We start from the raw sequence: 17,521 nt of genomic DNA on the forward strand, positions 1-17,521 counted from the left end.
TGTTTTTTGACGCTGGTGATAATGCTAGATGCGCATATTGTTCTTGAACATGAAAGACATTTGAGCCTTTGCGTGCTTGTCGTATTTTGTGAAATATCTGTTTGGCTGGTTATGCTGGACTGCTTTTCTTTGGGGCGACCCGCCTCGCACAAATGATTGTATTAGCAATCGTAGCTGCCGTCGAAAAAGATAGTGTACAACAAACAGAATGGAGTTTTGCTCGTACAATGAAAATTCTCCTCAAGGCTTCTCTTGTAGAGATATTAAGTGACAGGATTATCATTAGAGGTGAGGATGAACGACTCCCCACTGCAGTGGTGTTTTTTTTTTAATTTCTTTAATTTTACACTGCACAGAGGCAACAATTCCCGTTAAACTCAGTCAGCCAGCCTCATCCTTGATGACACAATTTGGAATGGTGCTACATGTCCTGCTACATTCAAGTTCCGTTGAATACTGTCTCTATTTATAACCCCACCCCCACGGATAAACATTAATTCATTTTTTTCCTCCCAATGGTTTATTTTATTATTATTTTGTGAACATGCTTTATATTTGTACATAAGGATTGTGTTTGTTTTTGAAAGAAGGGAACAGTGTTGTAAAAACATTGCATTATGATTATCTGTCCTCTGTGATGTGAAATAAAAATCTGTGAAATAATTGTGATGTTTTTGCACACTTAATACACAATCTAAGCCAAAATAAATGTGTATTCTGCATTTGAAACATCCTGATCAGGATCTTGATCCTCTGCAACACAACAAGGGCCATGGGCTAGTAGTTGGGGACATATTGCCAATAACGATATACCACATTTTAAAAAGTGTAAAAAAAAAAAAAAAAAAAGCACACTTTTTATTGTCTACAGTTGAACATAACCTGATTTTATGAAGGTATATTTATTTTTAGAATTTGAAAGGTTACAATTATATATTCAAACACACATTTCACGCGTTTAGTATTTTAGGTTGTAATAAATGTTAAATTAAATACATGTAATTTATGTATATTTACGTACTGTTTCTTGTGTATAGTACAGTGCATATTAAATTATTCCTTGTAATCATAATCAGTCATTATCAATTACCTTTAGAAAGTTGAAGTATTATTACAGTTTATAGTGACATGATTAATACTCTTTAAAATTATGTGTTATCCATTTATATATTTTTAATTACAACATAGGATAGAATTCAAAATGAGTTGGGAGAAAACGCCACGAAACAAATAAAAGGGGCGTGTCTTCCTTCGAGTTCTTTAAATATGGACGTCCCTGCTGCCCGCCGATTGGCCATGTAACCCGGACGTTCTTCCCTCATCATTTTATGTGATCATCAAAGTCACGAATGAAGCGGTTCAGTAAACAAGGGGTGGGCGGGGGTATTTCTACCTCTTAACATTATTAGACCACGGAGAACTGCAGCTACATGATACTAACGCGTGCATCGCGGACGAGGCTGGGATATGTGACGTCACAGCGGAGGTTCAGTCTTGCGACCGCGGCCAGGTTATTGCGGTTAGCCGCGATGCTAACGCCATTACGCTAGCCGTGGGCGACACAACCACAGCGTCGTTCGGTTCTGTGGCCCGCGAAGCTTCAACGTCGTCGTCGTCTTCGCTCAAGTACGTTCCGCGCAGGACATTCAAACAAGATGAAGGTGGAGTGCTTGGAGTCGGAGAACAAAGCGACGGAGGACGGCGTCGTTGTCACGTTCAAAAGTGAGGACGACCCGTGGTCACGTGATGGGACGGACGACGACCCGGGGGACGATTACGCCGATGGACACGACCTCGACATCCGAATCAAGGAGGAGCCGCACTGCCTGCAGATCAGCGAGGTCCACTGCGGACTCACGCTAGATGCTCACCGTTCTTTCAAGGCTGAGCCCGACCTGGACTTCCAGGACGAATTCGAGTTAGAGGAAGCTGTCAAGGAGGAAGACGTCATCAAAGAGGAGGAGGAGGAGGAAGAAGAAGAAGAAGATCAAGAGGGTGAGGAGTTACAAGATGATGAGCAGATGGAGGATGGAGAAGAAGATGGCACAGGTGAGAAAGCCAAGGAAATCTGTACATTTTGTGCATTGTAGTCTGAAAATTACAGTACTAAATCATTTTTCCACTTTCCTTTAATCCTTTTCTGTCAGAGTCGTCATCAGCGTTCTTCCCCTGTCCTCATTGCGACGTATCCTTCACAAACCTGGACTTCCTGGAGAAGCACGTTAAGTGGGTCCACCAGAAGGAGTACCTCGCCGAGCTGAAGAAATGCCTCTCGGACCGCGACCAAAACCTCATCCCAGAGCACGTCTGCACCACCTGCGGCAGCACCTTCAGCTCCAAAGTCTACCTGCGGGTCCACATCAAGGAGGCCCACCCTTCCGCCCCGCCCCGCCGGCTCCACCCGTGCCCGACGTGCGCACGCAGCTTCCAGTACTTGAAGAACCTGAAAAACCACTGTCAGCGCTGGCACAGCATGTCTGTTGTCATCAGGGGGGGGCACCTGTGCTGCACAGACTGCGGTAAGAGCTTCAAGGCCACCTGGGGACAGGGACCTCACCTGTGCCACGCGCCGCACGCCGAATCTGAGGAGAAGCCTATTTGTCTGGACGTGGGCGTGCAGTGTAGCGAGTGCGGCAAGAAGCTGCGTACGCCACAGAGCCTGGAGGACCACATGCGCACCCACACGGGCGACCGGCCGTTCGTGTGCAAGGACTGCGGCCGGCGCTTCGTGGAGCGCAGCAGTTGGCGCCAGCACGCCCTGATCCACACGGGCGAGAAGCCGCACAAATGCCAAGTGTGCGGCAAGGCCTTCCAGAGGGGACACCAGCTCAAGTGCCACCTCACCACGCACTCGGCCAAGAAGGAGTTCTCCTGCGGCCAATGCGGGAAGGAGTTTGGACTCAAGGCCAGCTTGAATCTGCACCTCCGGACGCACTCGAGTGAGAAGCCCTTCCACTGCCCGGTGTGCACCAAGAGCTTCAACACCCGCAAGAACCTGCGCGTGCACAGCAAGCTGCACAACGGGGAAAAGACGCACCAGTGCAGCGACTGCGGCCTGAAGATCAGCGACCTGGGCGCGCTCAAGATCCACCTGCGCACGCACACCGGCGAGAGGCCCTACCACTGCACCGTGTGCGGCAACAAGTTCATCCGCCTGGCGCACTTGCGCAACCACCAGCGCACGCACACCGGCGAGCGGCCCTACAAGTGCGACCAGTGCGACAAGAGCTTCACGCAGTCGGGCGACCTCGTCAAGCACAAGCGCACGCACTCCGGGGAGAAGCCCTTCGAGTGCCCCGAGTGCCAGCGACGTTACACGTCGTCCGGCGACCTGGGCAAGCACCGCCGCAGTCATACCAACCTGCGGCCGTACAATTGCCAGGAGTGCGGCAAGAGCTTCCGTCTGTCGGGCCATTTGAAGACGCACATGCTCACGCATACCGGCGAGAAGCCCTTCTCGTGCCCCAACTGTCTGCGCAGGTTCGCGCGCTCGCACCACCTCTCCGGACATGTCGCCAAGTGTTGCTAACTTTGCAACTGTGCACTTAGCGCCATTTTTCTGTGGGATTTTTTTTCGACCCAAATACAGTGGAATCTCTTAAGTGGGGCTCGGTAGGAGGGGACCCTGTCATACCACAAATAGCGAAAAAATTTTGAGTTAGGGCACGGTGATCTGTATTTAGAAAAAACAAAAAAAATTGATTTGAGTCAATTCCTCCACACACACACCCCCACCACTGCCTGTCTACATAAAGAAAAGCACATGACGATGACATTCATCAAAACTAGAAGCGGCCCTTTAAATACAACCCTCTTTTACATGTTCGACAATTTAGTCTTAATAAATTGACAAGTTTATATTTCAATGAAATGCTGAACTGAGAAAAAAAGGGGAGTCTGTTGCTTGAAGTGTTATGGCATCACTCTGCTGATGTATACACCCTATTTTTTCCTTTTTTTGAAAACTTGCATATACAGTGTTATCTTCGTGTTCATTGAACCCCAACAATTTGTTGGTTCGGCATTCATGAATTTACAGGTTTTGGGGTGGAACCGACCCTTTATCAGAGATGAAAGTCCTCCGGGTTTTCCCGGAATTCCGGGTTTTTCAAATTTTTATGAAAATTTCTCCGGAGAATTGAGGAAAATTTGCATAATCCGGATATTTCTTGACAACATTGAACGAAGACGCGTTTGAGTTCGTTGTATTGCTTTCACGAGCGTAGCCATATTGAGGCACTAACACTAGTAACAGTAAAGAGATTTTTGTTTGTGTAATAACGACAGAAGGAAGGCATGATGGCGTTTGACTAATGGTTTAGTAGAACGAATGGCAACTCGCAGCAACAGTAGCAAGCGTCATTTTGCCTCTTGGGTTATACCATCTCAACTAGAACGTGGGGGATAGTCCCCAAACAATTTTCGTCTCTTTATAAACACACCCGCTAAACCCCAGTGGAACGAATAAAAGACGCCGTCAACAAGACAGTTGTCGTAAAATATATATTTGGCCAAAAAGGGAAAAACACAGATTGGCAGAAAATCGTGTCCGTCCGACTCAGTGTCGTCTCGGCTAACTTAGCTTAGCTGTTGTCGTGTGTGACGTCATTTGCGTCGGCGCTGATTGGTTGAAATCAAAAGACGCGCTTGCGTACGTGTTCGCGCTGAAAGCCGCACAGCAGAGAGCAGCGGACTATCTACTGCTGAGGCTCGCTTAGCTTGAGTGGAGTCGCCACAACAGTAAGACCCTCGCCTCGCATTCTCATGGCCTCGCCATATCTTGGAGATTTCGAAATTTCGGCCCGAACGGAAGCCACAAAGAGTACACGTGTGCACTCAAAAGAAAGATTAATCATTGAATGTCGAGTATTTGAATAGCGTTTTGTATAAACTAATTCATACTTGATCGGCCAAGTGCGTGCGTGCGCGCGCGCGCGCGCATGCGTGTGTGTGTGTGTGTGTGTGCGCGCGCGCGCGCGCACACACACACACACACACACACACACACACACACACATACATTTATTTATTTTTTTTTCCGGAATTTTCAGAAAAGTCCACTTTCATCTCTGCTTTATGTAAATTTGACGCAATGTCACATCACAGTCGGGAAACATCCAGAACAGAGAGTGGACAGACCGTTATTCAAGCTCTTTTCAAAAGTCCATCCATCCATCCATCCATCCATCCATCCATCCAATTTCAACACTGCTTATACTGAACAGGGTCGTGGGGAGTTGCTGGACCCTATCCGAGCTGACTATGGGTGGAAGGCAGACTATACTCCGAACTTGTCGCCAATCAGTCGCCGGGCACATAAAGAGACATACAACCATTCACGCCCACATCCACACCGTCACTGAGTGGAAACCGAGTTGACCTTGGACTGTACAAATTTTCGGTGGGCTATTGAAGATTAGATGACTTCATAGATAATTTAACCACAAGGCCAATTGTCAAAGTAGTCTGTAGAGGTTCCACTGTATTTGTAAACACGGCTTGGAAATTGGCGCACAATCTCATGCTCTTTAAGTTTTGTTTTGTTTTTATCAAGTTTGGTAGATCCTCTCATTTTGCCTTTTTTTATTATTTTTATTTTTTAAAACACTAATATTACAAATTGCTGTTCGTATACATGGCCAACCCGTCCTCACTAATTCGTGTTGTACTAATTGGACAAAATGTAATAAATTATATGAACACTGTGTGTGTGTGTGTGTGTGTGTGTGTGTGTGTGTGTGTGTGTGTGTGTGCGTGTGTGTGTGTGTGTGCGCGCGCGCGCGCGTGAGTCTCTTTACCGGAAATAAACCAAGATCTTCATGTTTGAAGCTCATGGGCACAACGGCGCTCGCCTCAAAATTAAGTGCCTCCCAGCAGGGCGGGTGAGTTTAGCACTGTGCCATTTCAAGGAGAAAAGCTCCGCCCACGAATAAACCCGCCATGTTGTGCACAGAAACAAGCACACGCGAATTCAAATTTGCGTAAGCAGGTGAAACTCACGAGTTATACTCCGATTTGTGGAGAAAAAAATGCGCAATCCATTTTCATGTGTCCCGTTTGACCGAGTACACTGCCCACCTCACCCTTGAGTGGAAAAAGCACAGTCCCAGGCTCAGAAACAAACACACCCGAATTCAATTTTGGTGGCTTGTATGCTGCAGACAAGTAAGTCCCTTTAGTCAAACTCGTAACTTTTTTTAACGCCCCATGACCACCACCGGGGAGGTGACACGTTCCTGCAAACTTTGGCTGTTTTGAATTGGAACTCCAGTAAAGCCCCTCGCATTTTATACACGTAAGTATGAAATTGAACTTTCACTCAGTTCCTAGCCATCTTGTTTTGAGGGAAGGAGGCTGTCAATACAATTGAAGGTGTGCAGGAATTGGTTTCGTTCGCGTATTAGCAGAAGACAAAAAAATGTAACAATTTCTAGACCATGTTAGGGGAATTCAGAGATTTGTTCCTTAAATGCGTTATGCATGTTCAATATTAGTTGCTGAAGACAAAAAGACTGAGAACTAAGGAGTTGCGGAGATGTAGTGTACGGATGGCTGATGTTGCATTCATGGAAGGTAGGAATTTGGCCGACTCGGGTCGTCCTAATTCCGAACTCTATGTTCCAGGCGAATGTAAACCACAAAGATGGCTGATTATGATCAATTGTTTTCTTGTTCTGGTGCGTCACAACATCTTCCGACCTCCAGCAAAACGTCCTTCATCATATCCTTTAGTTATACAAATAATGCAATATGTTAACTTCAAAGCGTTTCAAACATTTCACCAAGTCACTTCATGTTGGGGCATATCAACGTAGTCAGTCCAAATGACATTGTGTTATTTCTAATAGTTAAAACAATTTCACACATAAAGACAGATAATAATGTATTAATAACATTGAAAGCGATGATGTTTGCATGTCAAAACCCCACTATATCAATATTTTATAAGTCAGTCATGGGGGAAGTTCTGTTTACTTGGAATAGAAAGTTAAGAAATTAGACTTCGAATATGTTCTTGTGCATTTTCTATTAGATCTGGGTGGACTGTGCGAGTGTGGCTTTTATTATGGTGACTTTCTTTTAAAACAAATGACCATTTTGCTCGAAAGATGACCCAAAAAAACATGCATTTGAAACATGTTGTAGTGCGCAATTTGGGCCACCAGAGAGCTGTGTCGACATCCTTATGGACGTTTACTATTGATGGGCCGTAAAATCAAAGGCAAAAGCAACTCGACCCATGCTGTGGTCGGATGACCGACAACAAAAAAATTTGGTGCCCAATGCCAGCACAAGCGACATCAACTTAAAGTATATAAAGTCCATGTAAACAAAAAAAGCGTACAAAAACACTAAATACATACAAATAAGAAAATCATGTGCAATCAACACATACGGAAACGTTCATGATAAATTCCAAAATATAAACAGAAACTTTGTTCTTAACTAAAATGTCTCATTTTAAAAAAATCTGAGAAATCAATACAGGTCCAGTAATTATTGGATCATTCCTGACGTTTTCCCAAATGTTTGTCTTCACCATTAAAAAAAAAGGTTTTCTTTGGGTTTCAGATCACATGGAAATTGATCATTTGTCTGCTTTTTATTGGGACGGCGCGGATATGGGAACGCCCCTCAAATTGATTGGCACTTGAGCGCATTGAATTACCTTGGAAAGACCTGCTTTATTTTCCCGGCGTTCTCTCGTTATCTGCCAATTTGACGGCGGTTGCCGCGTGCCCTCTCATTCATTTACATCACAGCAAAACGCAGCGGCGTCCAACCTGTCTCCGTCGATTCCGTGGCAATTGCTCCATTATTTTTATGTCCGCAATTACGAGGACAGAGCGGCGAGCGGCACCGACTCCCCGCGCAGATAACAAAGATATATTTAGGGGTAAATAATATTGACTGTACCTTTGTTTAAAGCTGGAATCGATACTTTCTAAAGCGTGTCCATTTTTCATTTAGCCGCGTCATGGCCGCGAGTGGGAGGGGCCTCGAGATGAATGGGTTGGACCCTCTAATTCCCCCCCTTGCAGTTATCATAATTGTTGAACAAGCGCCACTTTTAAAGATCGGGTTCGAGGAAAGGCAGGCCACACAAAGAAGGCTAATAGATTTGGAAAATTGAGATGGATCACGCCGAGCGCCACCGTCGTCTTTTTTTTTTTTTAAATATTATTTCATTTTTCTGCCCCTTCATTTTTTTTCCTCCGCCGGTGCGACAGGACAAATATGTTCCTGGGATGAAGAGGTGTTTGTCTTTGCGAATGCACCCCGGTGAATAAAGCTGCCTCTGTTGTTTGTCTTGTGTTTGACGCCTGCACTGAAGAAGCGAGCTGCAGTTACCCTCTGGAACCAGTAGGGGGAAACGAATCACTGCGCAAAAAAGATGCTAGGGTGGGTGGGGGGGTGGTTTGGAGGGCGACCAGCTTGGGAAAAGTTTGTGAAGTCGGGAAGCATGTCGGACGTGGTCAGCGTTGCAGGGAGGAAAAACAGCGTCTTCACGCTACAAGGATGGTCGTTCACGTTTTCGGCGTAAGAGAAAACTATTGATGATTTCAAGTTTTCATAAAATACTTTGATTTTATGAAAACTTGAAATCATCAGTTTTCATTTGCAGACTTGGAGAAAAAAATTTTTTTTTTTACTGTGATAATGACGAGGCCCCTAAAAAAATCCAGCATATCCGTGATTAGCAACGATCTGATTTAATTTTTCACCGATTTTCTGATTGAATCTGTCCTTCGTGTTGCACCGAAAATGACATTTCTATTTTAGTGCTCCGGCAAAATACCGGGCATATTTAAAAGTATTACTCTGGCGCCGTCTTGTGGCATTTGTAACTCTGAAAAGGATGCACCGATCCCTGCGGTACAGGAGCTTTGCTTGCTGTGCTTTGTCGGTGTAGTAACACTGAGAGTAAGCGCGTTACCCCAAAAATGAGTTTGCTGGAGGAGTGAGACATCAAAAACAGGCTGGCTCGGCCACCTATCATTTAAATGGTTCCTCACTTTTGAAAATAGCTGTCGATTTAATGTTGACACCTCGATTTAGTTATTGATATTCTTGGCCGTGGTACGTCGTCGTAAGAGCAAAACTCAGTCGTAATCCCCTAAACATGAATTCAGAAGTCAAAATCCTGCTTTTCGTTGGATACCTGCGACAATTTTTGCCTCTTATTGCCGGCGTGCCACGCGTACCTGACCGTGACCCTCTTATTGGTCTGCCGAAGATTGGTTTTAGTAGATATTTTTTACAAAAAAAAAAAATGTATCCGGCAGCTCTGGTATTCGTCGCCATTGTTTTCACACGTTGATGCATTCGGGCTTTGCTTTCCTCCCTTCTCCAATCTTCCCCGTGTCCAATTTTCGCCTTTCTCACATCCAATTTTCCTTAATATTCAGATGATTATGGCCTGATGCTTTCCTTCTAAATATTATTTCATTTTTCTGCCCCTTCATTTTTTTTCCTCCGCCGGTGCGACAGGACAAATATGTTCCTGGGATGAAGAGGTGTTTGTCTTTGCGAATGCACCCCGGTGAATAAAGCTGCCTCTGTTGTTTGTCTTGTGTTTGACGCCTGCACTGAAGAAGCGAGCTGCAGTTACCCTCTGGAACCAGTAGGGGGAAACGAATCACTGCGCAAAAAAGATGCTAGGGTGGGTGGGGGGGTGGTTTGGAGGGCGACCAGCTTGGGAAAAGTTTGTGAAGTCGGGAAGCATGTCGGACGTGGTCAGCGTTGCAGGGAGGAAAAACAGCGTCTTCACGCTACAAGGATGGTCGTTCACGTTTTCGGCGTAAGAGAAAACTATTGATGATTTCAAGTTTTCATAAAATACTTTGATTTTATGAAAACTTGAAATCATCAGTTTTCATTTGCAGACTTGGAGAAAAAAATTTTTTTTTTTACTGTGATAATGACGAGGCCCCTAAAAAAATCCAGCATATCCGTGATTAGCAACGATCTGATTTAATTTTTCACCGATTTTCTGATTGAATCTGTCCTTCGTGTTGCACCGAAAATGACATTTCTATTTTAGTGCTCCGGCAAAATACCGGGCATATTTAAAAGTATTACTCTGGCGCCGTCTTGTGGCATTTGTAACTCTGAAAAGGATGCACCGATCCCTGCGGTACAGGAGCTTTGCTTGCTGTGCTTTGTCGGTGTAGTAACACTGAGAGTAAGCGCGTTACCCCAAAAATGAGTTTGCTGGAGGAGTGAGACATCAAAAACAGGCTGGCTCGGCCACCTATCATTTAAATGGTTCCTCACTTTTGAAAATAGCTGTCGATTTAATGTTGACACCTCGATTTAGTTATTGATATTCTTGGCCGTGGTACGTCGTCGTAAGAGCAAAACTCAGTCGTAATCCCCTAAACATGAATTCAGAAGTCAAAATCCTGCTTTTCGTTGGATACCTGCGACAATTTTTGCCTCTTATTGCCGGCGTGCCACGCGTACCTGACCGTGACCCTCTTATTGGTCTGCCGAAGATTGGTTTTAGTAGATATTTTTTACAAAAAAAAAAAATGTATCCGGCAGCTCTGGTATTCGTCGCCATTGTTTTCACACGTTGATGCATTCGGGCTTTGCTTTCCTCCCTTCTCCAATCTTCCCCGTGTCCAATTTTCGCCTTTCTCACATCCAATTTTCCTTAATATTCAGATGATTATGGCCTGATGCTTTCCTTCCCGCGGCTCGGGATCCCGCTCCCTTCCTTTACTGCTCCATTTTCGGCTGATTCCATCACGCTCTCGCCGCTATTAGACGCAGCTACACGACATGTACGTTCGCACCCACGTTTGGTCCCACGGGCGCAAATGTACACCCTGCAAAGCTCCCGCAAAATGATCAGCAAACACAATCATAAAACCTTACATTTATTTAACCTTTTATACCCGAAAGTCAAACGGCCCAAACACTCTGCGTTGTCATTTTCTTGACGGACAGTCGCTAGTCGCTGTTTTCGGGGGTCTGGGAATTGAATTATGGAATCTTATAAAAAAGTGCAGCTGAAGGGGATTTTCTTTTTGTGATGTCATTTGCGCCATCCAATTTTCCTCGTATTTACTGTCTCTACTTTTTTTTGGTGGTCAATTTGCCGGGGGGAACACAAGACAATGTGTGTGCCGGCGCCGGGTGTCAGACGTGTCGTCACACTGCTGTGGTTTTCGCTGTTCGCTGGCCTCTGGGGTCAGCGTGTGGGAAGAGGCGGTGGCTCTGTGGGGCTTTTGGTGTGTGTGGTTTCTTCCCTCGCCGTCTCTTTGGGTCTCCGGCAGGGCCCGCTTGCGCTGCTCTCATTCACGGCAGGGGGGGTCAAACGCACGGGTCACAACACACTGTTTGACTCGCCACGATACACTTGCTATTTGTTCGTGGGCGTAGATGAAACCGGCGTATTTTTTTGTGGACCTTTTTAGTTGTTGTTGATGTTGTTTTTTTGTGCTACTCTGACTCTCAAGTCCAAATGTGCCTGAAAGCGTCTGCTGGCACACAAAGGAAGGAGAAAGAACATTGTGAGTGGAGTTGGAGGAGATGCAGAAAGCTTGTTTATTGTTTGCCCCCTCTTGAAATTGTTTTGTTCTCGTGGTTGTTTTTACAACACCAAATGAGTCGCATTGTGGTGGCTTTCACCAAATATTAAGCCGGTTTCAGCCAGGAACATGGAATTTGGTAGGTCAAGAGTAGAGTCACAAAAAGACATAAGAAGTCTGCCATTGTAGTTTCAAAGTCATCTTTGAGTCCGTTTTGCCCATTTTGGACCCACCTGGAGATTTGTTCGATTGGTACTTAATTTGAAATTTGTTGATCCGACTCTCTGGGAGTGTATTTCGCGCAGTGTCATTTGGAAATGTGTGTTGGTAGGACAAAAAAAAAGTTCTTGGATCTGTGTATACTTGAATTTTGAAGAAAAGAAATCTCTTAAAAAGAGAACAGAAGTTGCGATTGAACTCCATCAATATAACTCGTTTTTCACAGACTGAGAAGAATTTGTGTCTTTGAGTAGTGTTATCTTATGTGTGTGTATGTGTTTCCACAGCATGTGTGTGTGAATTGTTTATTTGATCGAATATCACTCTCCTCAACGATGCTAATTTCCCGTTAGCATTTAAATAGGGTCCTCCATTGACTTTAGCATTCGCGCTAGTGACATTTTGAAAGTCAAGCATTTTAAAATTCAAATATACAATGTGTGCAATTCTTTTTGTCGAGTGTTTAGTTTTACAGTAACCTCTACCAAGGGTGCCATTTAACAGTTTAAAGCAGGCACAGGAACGGCCAAAGCACAAAAGCTACGTGCTTGCTAGCATGCGACATGGTGCATTCGGGGTACTTTCACAACATTCGGAAATTGTAAACACACCGAGTCGTATTCACAACACACACGAAGAATCTTGAGTTTTAACATTTCCGATTGTCTTCCTCCACAGTTTTCTGAGCAGATCCGAAAAGAAGCTCCCGACCGCCAAATAATCGCTTTTAGAAGTCATTCAGAGACGCTCTACAATCAGGCCTTTGCTGACTTTGACGGTAAAATGAGGGACGGTGTTCAAATTTGGCCCGATTGTTGATTCTAGGTTTTATCGGCTTTTGAAACACAGTCTCTTGGTCACCGCCTGCTCCACGTTGGGAGTGTCTGGCGATCTCTTGACGGGGGGGGCCTCCCTCCTCCTTTCATCCCACTGTAACCTCTTGCTCCCTCTGTCTCCTTAGCAGCGGGATAGAGATGTGGAGGGCAAGAGAGACTGACAGTGTGCGCTCCCCTGCTCAGTAAATATGAACTTCAGCCAGCAGACAGACTCATTCATCACAGGGGTAAGAAGAGCGAAAGAGTGGAGGGGAGGGATGGTCGGGGGGGCAGAAAGGACTGAGAGAAATGTCCAAAAGACAGAGCGAGGGTGGGAGGATGAGGAAAAGAAGTGGGAGGATGAGGAAGCAGATGGAGGGGAAAAGGATGAAGGAGCAAAGTGTTGAGGGGGCGAAAGGAGGACGCCAGATCACAGGCCGAGAGGAGGAGAGAATCAAGGATGATGGAATGGGGATGTGCACGGTGAGACCATTTTGGATCACTTTAAAACATACTTTTTTTTTTTTTTTTTTTTTTGCCTATGACCAAGTTTGCTCTTTGGACTTTGAATGTCCACTTTGAGATGTCCTCTCTTCAAGTGGACAAGGTCAACTTGCGGCTCTGTGCCGCAATCGCGGACTATACCTTTCCATAAGCTAATACGGGACAGTGAAACCTGTTAAATGGAGCACCTCAGAGGCCTTTGCAGTTATCATATATGACCAAAATGAAATAAATCGTCATATAGACATGTACGTTGTCGTGTGTAGTGGTCCCTTTAAAGTGAAAATTGTCTTCTAAACGTGACACACCACAGGGAAGAGTTTTTTTTTTTTTTTTTTTTTGAACAACGCAGCCAAGTCGGAATGATAAGAAAAATGAATAATCACCGAGTATAAAAAGAAAAATGAGGCTTCAACATCTCTACACGTTCTTGAGGCATGAAAATATATCTACTTCTAGCTTCCGGTGGCTGCTAGCCACCAGCTAGCTTGTAAGCTAGCAGGCTTGGGCTGAGTAATAATAACAAAGTAACTGATAAGTGGTGAGGCGTACTGGCTTTTCTCAAGCTTCGTTTAGGGCTCTTCTTCCGGAAATCAAAAACATTGATAGTAGAAAGTACATTTATTGTGCTCAATTGAGTTCTGGTCAAGTTAGCTAATACGTGGCCACAGAAAATGCAGCTACATATAAATAAATTAAAGAAAAGAAAAGAAATGAATGTCCTTTGTGGTCCATGTCCTCAATTTCCCCCATCTTCACTCCAACCCAGAAAACCTCCTCGATATTTTTTCCCCACTCTACCAAGAGACAGCAGAGAGGGCAGATGATGTGTGACAGATGCCATATTTCGACTTTCTGTCAAGGAGATTAATATTGACACCATGCATTTCTTACCAGGGGCTTGTTCATTGTGTGTTGGGCTTTTGATTTCATTATCCTCTGCTCAGACACCTTTTTTTTTTTCCTTAAGAATCAGACAATAACAGATGTGGCTCCCGAAATGGAGTAGCTGCTATTGCACGGGCTGAGTGAACAAGTCATATATTGCCGGGTGGCTCGGCCATCACTCCTGCGTGCTGTGGAAGTGGGAGCCCACCCCAGAGGGAAGCCGCAGTCCAAAGTACCTGCACATTTATCAACCCTTTCAGCTCGGTTATTACGTGGACAATATTCGCGCTTAGCTTACGTCTATGGGCATTTGTCAGTTGAGGATTAGCACGACTGCTGAGAGGTGGACATGCAGTACAGTTCCGCAGGAGTACTCTAAAAGTATGAGTCGTGATTAAAAATGACTCTCGAAAGCGCCGACTGAGACTGAGACGTGGAAGCGCCTTTCCGCTGTCCGCCATCGCCGAGTGTCGGCGGCCTCTGTCTTTGCCTTGCGTTCTGCGCGTCGGCACTGCTAAGCTGTCGTCTGTGAGCTGTTCCGGCTGATCGAGCGTGTTCACGTTTCGGTGGCGACGGATCGTTGACAGAAGTCACTCCGATTGTCGCTCAGCAAGAACACGGGAACAGAACACAACACAACAGAACACGGAGCACCACAAGTTTTGTTGTCTCTTTTCACTTGAACGCAATCATCTCACCAGCTGTTCTCTTTCTGTTTGACAGGAATTGTAACTCATTCCCTCTCAGCCATTTTGAATTTCTTTCTACCGGCAGCCATTTTTTTTTTTTTACAGCATTTTGACTCCTCTTCTAAGGCCCACAGAATATGGTTCTCTGCTGCCAATAGACCACTTACAAAAACACAAATAAGCTGAATGAACATGTCGTTTTGCTCACGAGACACGAGTGAAGTGATCTGAAGCATCCCCCAGCCTACTGCCCGAAGACGCCTGGGATAGGCTCCAGCACCCCTCTGCGACCCTTCTGAGGATAAAGCGGATCAGAAAATGGACGGATGGATGGATGGATGGATGGATGGATGGATGGATGGGTAATGCAATCCAAAGCAACGTCGCCATCTACTGGGATCGGTTTGTCATTGCGGTGGCTTACAAACCGGGATTTCACAGATAAGTTGGGCAAGACCCTTACGCTTCTTCCCACTATTTGAGGGAACGCAAGACTGTCTTTGCATATCTGCTCGACGGAATCGCACAGCCTCTCACGTAGGCTCTTATCTTCTGACGTGACTCAGCAGATGCGATTTTAGGACTCGATGTCGAGGCGCTGGGTCCTTCGTCACCAAGTCGCCGGCCTCGGAGTTTCGACGTTGGTGCTGGAAGCACGAAGTGGTGTCCTACGGCTTCCTGATTTTGTCATTTCAAAGCGTGCTCACGGTGGGAGAATCAAATCAATACGGCTCTCCGGGGAGGAGTCACGATGAGCTTGGAGGTCCTCCTGATATGAAAGCGGATCCGAAACGGGAAACTGGGCTCGACGCGGAGGAAGCGGGGAGAAGCTAAGTAGCTTCAGCACATAAACAAATAGAAAGTAAAGTAGGGCAGATAATGCACCAAGGAGACAAGAGAGCGACGGGGGAAACAGTTGTCGCCACAGACTTTTATTGACTTTTCCCTCCTCCTCCTTCTCCTCCTCCCTCTTCCCCTCCTCCGCCGTTTCACGTGAGCACCAGATAAATTTGCACCGAGCGGGCAAGAGAGGATACGATGAGGAGAGGGGTAGAGAGAAATGAGAAAATAAATGACTCTGGAAAGATATGACGATAGGCTACACGCAGCTTTAAATCTAAACGGGAATTCCTGACACACTCAAGCAATTTGTCATCGCTCGCCCCTCCTCCCCTTCTTTCTTTTCCATTTCTTTTTGGTACCCCTCTTTCCCCACCCGCCGCGCGGACCTTTGCAATTCTTCCTCCTTCCCATCTTCTTTTTCGGGAGCTGCCGTTGCGGCGTGGCCACCACGTGGGGGCCCGCATCATCGATCTCACTTTTGGCTAAACCTACTTGAGAAAAGTGCCTTTTGCCTCCATCCAACTCCTTTTTTTTTGGGGTCTGCGTAATTCACGTTAAATCCATCCATCCCTCCAACATGGACCGGCTCCCCTTTTCAGCGGCCCCCCCAGCTCCTCTAAGCGCAATCCGATATCGTATTTGCGCCGCCGCCGCCACTGCAAAGGCGGCTCTATCAAAACGCGGGAGAAGGGAGGAAATGAGATGCATCGCGGAAAAAGAATGAGCCGACCCGGGCGAAAGGATGGCTGGGAAATGGTTGGATGAATGGAATGGAAAAGAGAAAAGAAAGAAAAGGCAGCCTTAAAGTATAGCCCCTCGCTTTTATTTAATTTAGACGCCAGGCGAAAATCGATCCTGCCATTCGATACGCAATCCGAATCAAGGCGAATTAAGCGGGCGGAAATTAACTCTGAAAATATTTTTGATGGAGTGGCTTGTAGTCTCTCGGCCAAATGGACTGCAAAGTGGAACAAATGACAGGGGCCTAGTGGTGGAGACAGCGCCGCTCCATCTTCCATTAGGCCGTAATGGGATAGGTCCAGCCCCCTAGCTCGACTCGGCTGCATTAATCAAAACAGCCGCTATATGAAGATTTATGGTTCTCCACTCCAGCGGAGCCGCTGCCCCAGCCAGTTCGACGCGTGCACGTTTGAAGGGGGTGGGGTGGGCGGGGGGGTTGCTCTCGTCCCCCCCCACTCTACCCCGTTCCTCCCGCCCTCCTTCCATCCGTATAGCCTTGCCTCGCGCCACATGCATGTCGCACCTTGACGCGACGCGCACGCCTTTTCATCTCGACACCGTGTCATCGCATCCTGTCGTTTGAGCTCGGCGCCGGCGACGCTTTTTGTTGACTCGGGAACATGCGAGGAGCCCAAACGGGCCTCCTTCTCAGCCAGACTTCGCTGACGTGGCTTAAACGAGCGGAAGTGGATTTAATCAAGAAATCTGGATATTATTCTGAGTATTTTGTTTTTTACTTTGAAATTCAGGGAAAGTTTAAAAAGAAAAGTGAACGCAAGTAACGAATAAATGTCTGTAATTGGATTGTCAAATATTGGGCAGTGCTTGACGCCATTACAAAAGCGCCCCCCTCCCCCCCCAATTTTTTTTTTTTTACATTCTTACAGTTTTTTCTTGTATGTCAAAAATCTTCAATTTAGATTATTTTAACTCTCTATGTCCAGTACATGGCAACTCAGTCAAAACAAACTTCAGGAGCATTCTCATTGCCAGTCAGAGTGAGGGCTTTTTGGGGGGGGGAGGGGGGCACCAATGTGTGCAATCCAGAAAGTTTATTAGCAAGGGAGAGTTTTACTTGAACAAATGCAGAAATGCATTTTAAATTTGATATATGGCAACCCCCAAAAAATGTGAACCAACAATTTTCTTTCTGATGCAAAATGGCCGCCCCCTGAGATGGACAAAATCAGGTGGAACTTTCCGTTGAACTCCGATTCCACCAACGCAATATTCATCAGAATGCCGCGTTTAGGCTGCATCGAAATTATTATCGTCAAGAAAA

At 45.8% G+C, this 17,521-nt stretch overlaps 1 protein-coding gene across 1 annotated transcript; it reads left to right on the forward strand.

Moving 5' to 3' along the window:
* Positions 1–1,308: 1,308 nt before the first annotated feature.
* On the forward strand, positions 1,309–3,651 carry LOC109531703 (oocyte zinc finger protein XlCOF6). Its single transcript, XM_019896155.1, has 2 exons — positions 1,309–2,049; positions 2,148–3,651. Exons 1-2 carry the CDS (start codon positions 1,656–1,658, stop codon positions 3,527–3,529), a joined length of 1,776 nt encoding a protein of 591 aa, XP_019751714.1. The 5' UTR covers positions 1,309–1,655; the 3' UTR covers positions 3,530–3,651.
* The last annotated feature ends 13,870 nt before the right edge of the window (positions 3,652–17,521 follow it).

The sequence above is a fragment of the Hippocampus comes genome, unplaced genomic scaffold (genome assembly GCF_001891065.2).
Source record: "Hippocampus comes isolate QL1 unplaced genomic scaffold, H_comes_QL1_v1.1 scaffold55, whole genome shotgun sequence".
NCBI lineage: Eukaryota > Metazoa > Chordata > Actinopteri > Syngnathiformes > Syngnathidae > Hippocampus > Hippocampus comes.

Excerpts from the sequence above, each read along its gene's own strand:
- LOC109531703 (XM_019896155.1), top strand. The coding sequence starts at position 1,656 with ATGAAGGTGGAGTGCTTGGAGTCGGAGAACAAAGCGACGGAGGACGGC. Across the intron at positions 2,050-2,147 it reads TGGAGAAGAAGATGGCACAG|AGTCGTCATCAGCGTTCTTC; the intron begins GTGAGAAAGCCA and ends CTTTTCTGTCAG.